At 27.9% G+C, this 12,879-nt stretch overlaps 1 protein-coding gene across 2 annotated transcripts in view; it reads left to right on the plus strand.

The window, feature by feature from the left end:
• The window catches only part of LOC100204643 (eukaryotic translation initiation factor 4 gamma 1), a 95,483-nt gene that overhangs the window by 34,677 nt on the left and 47,927 nt on the right, over positions 1-12,879 (plus strand). For both annotated transcript variants that reach the window (XM_065799281.1, XM_065799280.1), the window contains exons 7-9: positions 164-536; positions 659-831; positions 9,782-9,872. In XM_065799281.1, the coding sequence (XP_065655353.1) occupies positions 164-536; positions 659-831; positions 9,782-9,872 (637 nt within the window). The remainder of the gene's footprint in view (positions 1-163; positions 537-658; positions 832-9,781; positions 9,873-12,879) is intronic.

A 12,879-nucleotide genomic window follows, 5' to 3' on the forward strand; every position in this document is an offset into this window, starting at 1 on the left:
TACATTAAAAAATGCATATTTTTGGGACACCCTAATGCTTTTGCATATATCAATTAAATAATTAGCATAATAATTTTACGGTAAGGCAAAAGGTAAGCCAAGAGGAATACAAGAGAAAGATGTGTTATTATGTATGTATAATTCTTATTATCATTTTGTTTAGATAGCAGCAATAGCCGAAAAAAATTCAAATGAAGAGCCAAAGGAAAGTGTAGCATTGACAATAATTAATAAAAATGAAATTGTTGAAACTGTTACCTTGGAAGAAAATAATGAGTCTAGCACCAATTTTGTTGAGCCTGAAAATAAAGCTGATACTGAGCTATTAAATAATGTAAATGTAACTGAACCTGGAACCACTAGCCTTATAGTTACTGATGATTGTCTTCAGTTTGAAACATATAATACATCTGATAATGCTGTACATGAGGAAGTAATTGAAAATATTGACGAGATACAGGCAGAAGCTTCACCTGAAGTTTTAGATTCCAATCCTCAGGTAGAAGATGTGAAACCTTCTATTACTTTTAAAACAGGTAGCATTTTTATGTTGTTTTATGTTTGTTTTAGCCAATCCTTTATCAAACTTTTAATATTAACTTATATATTTTTAGTTTTTTCGGGTTTGGTTAAGTGTAATAAATTATGTTTTTCTTAGCCCAGCACAAGAAAAAGAAAAAGTCTTACAAATCATATGACAACAAAGAGGTTGGCGATGATATACTTAGTGCATTTGTTGACAAACCAAAAGTTGAAGAAGTTCCTGAAACAATTATCGAAGTCAAATTAGACAATGAAACACAACCAGAAGAAGTTACATGGGAAAATAAGGTTAATATTTTGTCTGTCTTATTCAGTTATATCAATATTTTTTTTATCAAGATTTGTTGTAATCAGTCTATTTGAGCATTAAATTGCTTATGTTTTCATTGTTATAAACTATTTATTTGTGCCAATCTAATTTTTTATTACATTTAAAGTTTTAAAATTAAATGATAGTTTCAAATGTTATTTATGATGATAATGTCTCCTTTGTGTAGTATTCTTTAAATGATGTATTATTTTAGTATATTTACATATTGTCTGGGATAGTGCAAATGCGCGAATCTATTACAGGTAGGGAGCATGTATCTGCGATGCAGATACATGCTCCCTACCTGTAGTTTTACAGTAGAAGGTTAAAACTGTATATATTTTTTTTATTTAAACAGATTTAGGGCTCATTTTGGCATAGAGAGTTTTATTAATGTTCTTTTTAATGTCAATAATAGCTATTGGGTGTTTTAGTTAATAATTTAGTCACTAGAGCACTTATGCGTATTTAATTTAACCACAAATTCATCACAATGGTACTCCAGAGGGTAAGTTATGCGTTATTGAAATCAAACTAGTAATATTATTACAAAATAATAAATATATAATAATCAGATGATAACATGAATTGTCATATCTGTTTGAAGCCTTACATCATACATGCTTAATTTAAAAAGAAAAAATATATATTTCGAAATCTCTTCAAAATATAGGCAATGATAGTATAACAATATTTGAAAAACAGTTTGCTTTAATCTTACATTTTACTCTGTATGTACAGCCTTTTTATTACCTTATTAGGTACAATAGAGCAAGTTTTATTAATAATATCACGAAATTAACTCGTAACAATAAAAGAACATCTTCAGCTATCTAACAAAAATATATCTTTATGACTTTATAAATAAATCTTTATGATTATAAATTAATTAGTGATGACTACTTTTTTTTGCATTGCCAATTGCAGAAGTGCATTTGAAACAATAGCATTTCAATTTTGTGATGTACATCCATCAGTAAAAATTATTACACCATTTGGGGATTCATTCATGATTTTATTTAAAATAATAATTATTACATCATTTGGGGATTCTTTAATGATTTTATTTATAAAATCATTAACATAAAAGTATAAAATCATTAACATAAAAAATGAAGCACAAGTTGATGCCTTTAAATCAGTTGTTGTTTCATCAAGTTATTAACTCTTTACTTTATTAGTGCCAAGATTGTATATTGTAAAATTATGAACCATCAGTTTTGTTTTGAAATACAATGCACTGGCTGTCAAGTATGGCTATCCAGCTCATCTCCCAAAATTTTTTTAAAATATCTAGTCCTACACTTTCTGTAAATTTTTTGCAGTTAATCGCATTACTTTGTAAGCATTTGTTCGATTTACAAGTCTCTCCCAGTTTTCGTGCAGGTTTTACAGTGTCTTGTAAAAAATTTTCCTCGCCAGTCTTTCTAAAGCCTATGTATTCATGACCTAGCATTCTCAAATTCTTATTCCTAAATCTTTTTGAAGACACTTGTTCTGCTTTTCGTTTCCTTGAGGTTCCGAATTTCTTTCATGAAAAAAATTGTTATTGCTGTCTGTTGATTAAATAAAGGCTATCTGTTCAACATTTATTATTTCAGAGATTGGATTGTTTTTTCGATCAGCAACAGAATCATCTACTGAAAAGTAAAAAGTTGGTAATTCATTTGGTGAACTATTGTTTTTAGTATGTTCTAACTCTGCAAAAACATATGGTAAATTATCAGTCATTTTCTTAAAAGCTTTCAATGTCAGAACTTGATGTATTTTATCTTCTTGACAAGAGTTTTCTTTTATTCACCCTTTTAATCTTTCATCTAAAAAAAATTAGCTATATTAAAATAGAAAAAATATTCATAATGATTTATATACTTTGGTGATATTTTTAAATAAAAAATGTATTTATTTAAATTGGCTGACATACTAAATGTTCACCTTACAATATTCAGTCATTACTAATGACTGAATATTGTAAGGTGAACCGTGCTAATGTTAAGATTAAAATTTAGACTGAAGATGAAAGTTTAGACCGAAAATGAAAATTAAAATTTAGACTTAAGATGAAAATTTAAACTGAAAATTTTTTTAAATGCTTATTTTATTTAAAATTATTTAAAATCTTAATTTTATTTAAAATGTTAATATTAACAAAACTAATAGACTCCCATCATATTCAATTTAGAAGTAGGAAACTAATCCTATGCAAGAGGTATAGTCGTGCAATTATATAGGTAGTAAAAATAAATTTAAAAAAAGTATTATTAATTGACAAAAAAATGTAAACAAGCACTTTTCTCTTTAAAAACATGATTGCGCATTTTTGTTTTTTTTTAAAAAAAAACAACACTTAATGAGGCAACTTTTTTTAAAGGCACATTTTTTTTGTAAAAAGAGTTTTACAAAAATGGTAAACAGACAAAAAAAAGTTTTTTCTTTATTACATTTGTATATAGATAATAAAACCAAAACTTACCTGATGTAGTGTTGATCATTTTAAATTATAAACCAAATTTAGCAGCACCTTAAATTAACAAAAACATTACAGATACGCTCAAGATGATAACCGGTCACATACGCAGTACTGACATTTACTGGCCCCAGATATGCAGTATTGTTCTTGGGCAATAACCTGCATTCTATAGATCAAATAAAAGTAAGCTCAATATTGGCGGATGCCAATTAGAATCCTGCATGCATTGCCCAATTTATCTCAAATTGGCTACATTTGTCAGATACGCAGTATTATCCAATGCTAGTTATGTGGGTTTGCACTATCCCTGATGATATTTGATTATTTAATGACAACTTTTCTGTGTCAAATGGTTTAAGTCACACCCACATGTTAAGATGGTAAATTTAGTGGAAAGCAGTCTCTAACATTAAATTCATGTAAACTTTGAAATTAAGAGTAAAAGTTGTTGAGTTATTTTTCAATTGCTTTTTTAATATTCTTTTAAAATTTCAAAATTTTATTTAAAAACTCAAATAAGAATGATTTAAAATGTCAGCAGTGCACATGTTTTTTGTCTTCATATGGGGCATGTGTTAAAAAAATAGCAAAAAAAGAGAACAAGGTGGCATTAAGACTAGGTATAGTAAGTAGCAAAGAGAGCCATGGAAATATGACCCAAGATTATTGTAATTGTTGTCTTTTAAAAAATTTACCAAAAAACAAGCAACCTGGTCAAATTATGCCTAGGAAAATATCAGTTATGAATACCTTTCTTCATGCTATAAAGATGTAATAGTCCTTATAAAGTTGCAATTTTTAAAGGAAACTGCAAAATTGTTTAATTCTTTCTTGTTAGTTTTTTAAAACGACAATCCTATGACAGCTTTTCTTGTGGAAACGCTTGAGATTTTAGTGAGGCTATTTTTATCAAAGTTTATCAGAAAAGAAGTTTTGTCTGAAGCATCAACTTTTAAATTGTTAAAAGTTGATATCAGTGATGTCAAAAATTAGGTGTTAGTCACAATTATTGATCTTGTGTTCGAAATAAAATATGAGTTGCAGCAACTGAAATCTAGAAAAAAAGTTACTAATGCCCAAATATATAATTTTAAAACAGAAGTTCAACAATTTTTTAGTTATATTGTGCAAACATATGGTCGAAAAGAGTGCGCCAAACTCATTTTTTAACAGATACTTAATGTGTTTATCTCCTTTGTACATGTGAAATCTCATAAGATTTGTAAACTTTATTTTGAAAAGTGTTGCTGAAATTAGTTGCTTCTAAAAAGGTATCACCTTCAGCTGCTGATTAAGCCAAATTGCAGTATTCACAATTTTTAACTACTGTTGAGAAAGTAAACAGGGAGAAATTTCTTTGTTTCAAAAAAGAAAGTGATAGATTTGATTCTTTTTTGTTCCAGTATACAGATGCTTTAAGATTCACAGACATAATGAAAATTTAACAATTGTTTATAATTTTCCTATGGCCAAGCACAACTAGAGGGTGGATGTAGTATAAACAACCAACTTCTGGATAATGATATTCTAACTTATACTTTTGTTACACAGAGAATTGTACATGACCACATGTGCAGTGAAAATATAAAATTATCGTAATTATCAATGACAACTAAACTTTTTTTATTTTTTTGTAATTCACCTCCCCAAGGACGAAAAGGCCACTGCAAATGAGGAGGCTACTTATGATTATAATCCTCTCTCAACTCTATGACTTAAAAACACAAACCTTGATGAACAAGGCCGCCGCATGCAGGAACAAGTTTAGCGCGGTACTACCATGGGCGTGGCGAGAATCGAACTTGGAACCTCTTTCTTATGAAGCAAGCTCTCTACCACTACATTACTACTGCATATGGATATGCCAAGGATGTGCGAAAACTATACTTTAGCAGTCAGAAAGAGAATATATATATAGAGAAGATTTCAAATATGTTTTGAAATCTTTCTAAAAAATGAGAGCACTCCATCCAGCCTTTATTACCAGTAGTATAACTAGCTCCATCAGGGCCACTTTTAACCCTTGTTCATATAAAAATTTTTACTTTTTAGATTACATATTATGGCAATATCTGTTCACTAGCAGAGCATGCACAATTTACAGTAATTTTCTCCCCGCCTAAGCGGCCAATGCTCTGAGACGCTCAAGTAGCACCTCGTTTTGCTAATACAATTTTTTCCTTTGGGTCTGAGATGAACTCTTTGGGTCCGAGTTTAATATTTGACTAGGTTAATAATTCATGCATTTCTTATTGCTTTTTAAACTAAATCAAACCATATTTTGATAGTTTCAAGATTTTTAGCATAAATTTTTTTTGTTATGTTGAAAATTTGTAATGTTTTTGTTTTCAATTCAGGATTTTGCAGCAAAAAAGCACGCAACCATTTATAGATTGTCAACCATTTACTAGGGTCGACAATCTATAAAATGTGTATCAATATTGTTTGCTTTAATTTAAACTTGAATTAGATCTTTTTCCTTGCCTTTAGTAAAACCTTAGCCCTAATCAGCTAATAAAAAAAGACATTCTGAATGCTCTTATTTTTTTTTGCTGCTAAGTCAAAACTGTTTTTCGTCCTCGATAAGCATAAATAGGTAGCTCACTTTTTACTGGTTTAGAAAGAGCTCCCCTAATATGTTTTTATGCCTTGTTTATGGACATTTCTTTACTCAAAACAGTATTGCATGTATCTATCATTTCCTTTCTATTTGAATAAACTTTCCTTCCTCCCTGTTTAACTTTTAGTATGTTTTCGAACCATTTGCAGATTTAGTCTCAAAAATACATAAAAAAAACTATTCTTAAACAAAAAAAAAGCAGTTTTCAATTTGGCTATAATTTTCTGTTTAGATAGTATAAAATTTATGACTAATTTAAATTCATTAGGAATTTTTCCATTTTTTATTAATCAGGTAGGGCATTTAGAGCAACTTATTTTTAAACTTTTTATTTTCTAATTAAACAAATAAATAAAAAAAATTAGATGCAAGCATGTTTAATTAGTCTTACTTTTGCTAATAATACAGAATGTTTTTTGTGTAAGCTTATTTTAAAGGTATGTTTAAAATGTGTAAACCTTTATTAGACAGCTCCATGACTCCACTATTTTTAACTAAAAAAGTTAGGACATTTAAATTATTTGTATATGTCAAAAAATTACTTCACTAGAATTGTGTAAATTTAAGAAAGTACTTTAAAGCATTAAAAGATTTAAAACTACTTTAACTTTAAGAAAAATAAAAACAAACTATTTGATATATACTTTTTAATTAAAAACTTTGAAATACTGCTCTCAGCAAATTTTTTATATATTTCAAACAAAACTAAAAAATACCAATATTAAAAATCAAATTAATGTTTATGAAATATTTATAAACCCTAGAAATGTTTTGAACAACTTTTAAACGTTTTTTCAACTTGACTACAGCAGTTTGTTTTGACAACTAAAGGCCTTTCAATGCGCTGAAAAATAAAGAAAATTTATATGATAACTCATCTAAAAAAAGAAAATGAAAAAATCTATGCTCAAAAAACAAAAATCTATGTTCAAAAAACAAAAATTTTAAAAATAAAATATTTTTTTTAGGGCAGTTTAACACTAATCATAGCGTGACAAGTGTCTTAATTTTTGTCTTAATCCTTCTATATTCTAATATCAAAATACATATACAAAGTTACATTAATACTATTTCGTTAGGTAATAATAGGTACTGCTTAAAGCAAGAAAAAAAAATTATGCGGCATATTAGCCTCTTATTTGTTTAATAAAATATAAAAAGTTACAGTGTTAATAACATTTTCTCATGGTATTTTCCTTTTTCACACTTCAATTCAGCTAATATAAATAAGCTTAGTTGTCTTATTAATAGTTGTTAACTATTAGTAAAAGTCACGGTGTGACCAGAGGCTTTTGGGTATTCATAAACCAAGTTAATGAGCTATTTTAATTAATTTAAAACTTAGTATAGAAGTATTACTTAAGAAAATAACAATAATAAATAATAAAATAAGTCAATTTCAAGATACATCTTCATAAAAATAGTATTAACAAAGTTATCTTAACACTTTAGTATCATTTTTAACAGCATCATGAAAAGTTATGGCGTTAGTTATGATTATTTTTCTCTGTATTACCTTTATTATTGTTATTCTTTTAATGGTCCCACCAATAGCTTCTACTGGCCCTTTTCAGTGTAAAAATAGCAAAAAGGTTCCAGTATAGTTTTAAATTATGCTGTTTTTCCAACCAGGATATTGATGAGGCAATGAAATGATTTTTAAATCGATTACTTGGTCCATCTGTCCAAACATGTAGTATCTTAACACTTGATTCAGCATGGTTAGATATTAAATTATGAACAAATACAAGAATAGATTCTTTTGCATGGCTTAATTCATCTGAAACAATGACAGCTGATGAACACTTGTTTCTTGTGCCAATGTGTTGACTGCACTTCATCTTGCCACAAAGTTGAAAAATTTTCAGCAAATACCACTTGGAGAACGACAATGTCTGGATTACTATGAATTTAGGTCTTATTTTCAAATTCTGATTTAGAGTTTTTGTTTAATAAAGTAATGCCAAAGAAATAAAGGTAAATATTTTGAAAAGCTACTATAAAGATAATCAACTCTTCCCTTTTTTTCAACTTTTTCTAATATATTCTTTTCCATTACCTTCCATAACTTGCCATTGGTATCAAGTAACGCATTTATTCTTGTCAATTTCTTTCAAAACATAAAGTTTATAAAAATTTGCAGCATCTTTGCATATGTCTTTTTCACTATCGCATACAATGCAAATTTTGAATCAAACTTGTGCAGCACTTCAAAGATAAAGTTCTAGTGTTGTGACAGCAACAAACGTTTCTTGGCATAGCACTAGACAAAATACACAGATGGTGGTTGCAAACTTTGATTTTCCAACCGCTTTTACAGGATAATCTTCTTTAAAAAGAGCACAAACTTCATTAACATTCATAAACGAATGGCACTTTGGCTCTTTTTCTTTCTTGTCTTTTAATCTCACCTCAATGATGTCTCTTTTTCCTGGTGTTAGATAAGATATATCATGCTGGATTCAATTGTTCAATTGAAGCATCAAATGCTGTTTTATTTTCCTTTTTTTCTGGGCTGGGATTTCATTTTTATATATTAAAAGTTTTTGTACAATTTTAGCCCTCTTTCTGGGTGATTTTTGTAGTGTTGACTCGGCTCTTTTTTAACAGCTTTTCTAATAATGCTTGTAGATTTGTAAGTTGTTGATGTAACAACTACAGATTTTGATTCTGCTATTTTTTGTCCACTCTCTCTCTTTCGCTTTCTTTTTCTTGTTCAGCCTCCAACTTTTCAAGTCTTTTTTCTTTTCTCCTTTTTGATTCTTTCTCTTTAAACTGCTGATTTTGGCTAATAATAGGGACTAATGTATGTCTATAAAGGTAATATACCAATATTAGGAATGTAATTTGCATATATAAGTTGTGTCTATGTACCAGTAGTGGTTTGGCCAATTAGCTAATGTTGATACCTCAACCAATGCCTGATAATCGGTTTAGCTATCGCCCAATTAATTGGCCTATTATCGGTTGATAGTTAAGTTTATTAATTGACATTGGCCAAGGCATTGACATAATAGGCCAAACCACTGTTAGTGCATAGATGCACCTTATATATGTAAATTACATACGTAATATTAAAATATATTACTTTTATATCCATACACTGAAATTTATTATTAGCCACAATCGGCCTTTTTCACTTGTACATCACTAGTAACTACATCTGTAGTAATCATATACTTTTTACACTGATATTATTAGACATCAACAAAATTTCAGATATTTTTGGACAGATGTTATTATACCTCACTTTATTTACAGATGTTGTTAGACAGATGTTATTAAACAAAGCAAAAACTAAAGTTGTTGATCACCTTGAAAGAAAAGTTTTTGAATTTCGAGTTATCAGTGATTCAACAGATAAATATTCTCTGAAGTTTTTCAAGTTTTGATAAAAATATAGTTTTTATCTCAACTTAATTACAGTTGATAAAGATGAAAACTCAGTAGAGTCTACATTTATCTAATAAAATTCAAGTCAATTAAATTTCACCTCATTTAATTTTACTTAGTAGTGTTTATGTTTTAAAATGTAGCAAAGTACAATGCTTAACAAAATATATACTTATGTGCAAGTAAAAGTACTCATTTTAAAAAATACTTAAAAAGTTTACAAAGTTACAAAATTTCCATAAAGCTACTTAATTACATATAAATGTAATTCGTTACTTTTCACTTTAATATTATACTAAATAAATATTTCATCTAAGAGCTTCAAAGAAATCTATTTTAAGAATTAAATTTTTATTTAAATTCATCTTCTTTTTTTTCTCCTCTTTTTATGTAATTAGAGAGAAAATTTTTCTTTTTGTCAGAACTCAATTTTTTTTTCAATTAGATAATTGAAAATGACTTGATCAATAAGAAAGATGATGAAGAACAAGATGTTCGTCCAAGACAAGTTGAAATAAAATTATTAAAAACAGAAGGTATTTTACATTTTACTTAATATAATTTATTAATACTTATGTAGAATAAAGTTGCTAACTAATGTTGCTAATGTTTTAAGTTTTATTATTTAGGCTTTCACTCATTTTAATTATTTTATGAAAATTTATATTTCATATTTACTTTAATTATTATATATTTTACTTTAATTATTATATAGCTTTAGTGCAAGGTTTTTGAACGGTTTTTAAAAAATCAAGTATATTTGCTAAAGTATATATTATTTAACTTTATATCAGCTTCATAACAAATCAAATGTTTCAAGTTTATAATAATCTGTTTCTTTTTAGGAATTCATCCTAAAATGTTTATTATGGCTATCATACAATAGTAATTTGCCATAACATATAATTATATCATATACTTAGGGGTATCCAGAAGTGATGAAATAATGAATTAAAAAACCATGAAAGTAAGATGTTATAACCTTTAATTTAATTTAACATTTAGAGTATTTTTCCTGTACATAGTTGAATTTGCTCAGGTTACTTCCTGAACCTATTTAACCACACTTTATGAGTACTCATAGCAATTTTCTAAGTAATATGCTTTTTTAGGATTTTAATACAAGCACATTGCCGAAACAATAAGCATGTTAGGCAATTTTTTGTATTTTTTTAATAATATAGTGTTGGCTGTGTATGCATGGGTTTTTAAAAAAAGGTGTGCTATTATTATTAGTGCAAAATTAAAAGGTATCTCATGATATAACACCTTAAGAAATTTTTTTAAAGAAATCCAATTAATGTTATCAATATTTCTTGATACCCTTAAGTATACACGATAATATTAATACTATAACATGAATATAGGTTTAAATACAAAAATCTATTTGTAGCAATTTAATTATGTTTATCAATTCATGATAAATTTAGTCATTGTTTTTATAATGACAATGTAGTGTTTTTTTTTATACTTTTTACAATTAGTTAAGTGTTAGTTTTTCTCTTTAATTTCATATGTTTCTTTCTTTTTAATTTCATTGTTTTGTTTACAATTTAAATAAAAGTTTCGTGTTTGAAACTTTTGTTTTGTTGTTTTATTTGAATTATTTTAGGAATCAAAAAAACAAACATGTTTTTGTTATTTAACACAGAATTGAGTACATTTCTCTTTTTTTTCCTCTTTTTTTACTTATCTTAAAATTTAAATAAAAGTTTGTTTTGCTGTTGTTTTTTAAAAATAAATTTGTTCAGTTTATTAATAAAACATTTTTTTATTATTTTGATTTTAATTATTTCATGAAACCTTTTAGCCATTTTTATTTAATAATTTTATTGAGGATTTAAATATAGCGTTAATTTAGTCAATTTTGATTTATTTGAAATATTAAGTTTAAAAATTTAAGGTTTTTAAAAAATTGCCAACCTCAGAGACTGTCAGTTATTTCAGCATTGTTGAATATTGACCCTATTTCCATTGGCTGTAAGTATGTATGTGTGTGTGTATACACACACATACATACAGTGTGTGTGTGTATGTGTATACACACAAAAAAAACCCTCGGAGTTAAAAAAAAATGAGATATGCAATAATTTGCTGACCTCAATCTTTTTGAGGTCGACATCAGATGGGCAAAAAAAAATTTGATAATAAGGTCTTACCATAAAACATAGAAGCGAGGTCGGCAGTTTTTTGCTGACCTCAAAAACTTTTAGGTCAGCATTGCCAAATGCCGACCCTAATTCCAAGGGCCGTATATATATTTTATATACATATATAAAAATTATTTAAAACACTTATCTAATTTTTGATTACTTCAACACTGTGTTTCACCATCAGTAGGTTTATCAGGAAGAATCATCAGGATTCACAGTGTTAAAGTAATCAAAATTAGAGTTGTTTTAACTAATTTATCATTGCTCTATTCTTCTAGAAAATTTAGCAATTGTAGAATACACTAACATAGTTTATATATATATATATATATATATACACACACACACACACACACACACACACACACACACACACACACACACACACACACACACACACACACACACACACACACATATATACATACACACATATATAGGGTAGTGGCCAAAGGATTAAGGCAGGCTATGTTTTTTAAACTTATTTTACTTGTTTATTTATGGCATTATTACCTTGGATACAAATAATTTTTTATTATATTTTGATTTATTTCACACCGTCAGGTTGTCATAATTGTGATATTTTGGGTAAAATGGTGATAATAATAACTTTGTTATATGTAAATTAAATGTACTATTTTTGGAGGGCTATTCACAAAGTAGTATAGCAAAACAATTAAAAATATCAAGATGTGCCGTGCAAAATGCTTTAAATGTGCGAGAATTTTTAAATCGCAAAAATTATGGTAGAAAATGTGTGAGTACATTACGAGAAGACCGTTTTTAAAGAATGGTAATAGTGAGCCCCACACAACATCTGCAAGGTTATCACAACTTGCTATGGAAAGGGGACTTACTATTAGTTCGAGAATAATTAGATGGTTGTGTTATCACTTTGTGTGTTATCACTTTGGTCTAGTTGCAAGAACACCAGCTAAAAAACCTTTATTAACTCCATCTCAATTACAAGCTAGGATTCAATTTGTAAGAGTTTAAAAGACAAAACACCAGAATAATGGGAATGCGTAATGTTTACAGACGAAAGTATGTTTTAAGAAATTAGAAGCATGGGCTATAATTATGTTAAAAGACCTGTGGGAGACTGTCTGAATCCAAAGTATACCATCAAAACAGTAAAGCATCCTTTTTTAGTCATGGTATTGGGAGCAATCACAGCGCAAGGCTAATGCGGGTTGCACATCTTTAAAATAGGTGAAAAAGTCAATGCACAAAACTAATTCTAAATTTATTGAAAGACAAAGTGAAAGTGCACATAGAAATTACTAAAACCAGCATTTTCCAGCAGGATTTGGCACCTTGTCATACAGCTAAAACATTTAAGAAGTTGTTTACTGATAATAAAATTGATTTATTATCTAATTGGCCCTCA

Source organism: Hydra vulgaris, chromosome 06, assembly GCF_038396675.1.
Source record: "Hydra vulgaris chromosome 06, alternate assembly HydraT2T_AEP".
Classification (NCBI taxonomy): domain Eukaryota; kingdom Metazoa; phylum Cnidaria; class Hydrozoa; order Anthoathecata; family Hydridae; genus Hydra; species Hydra vulgaris.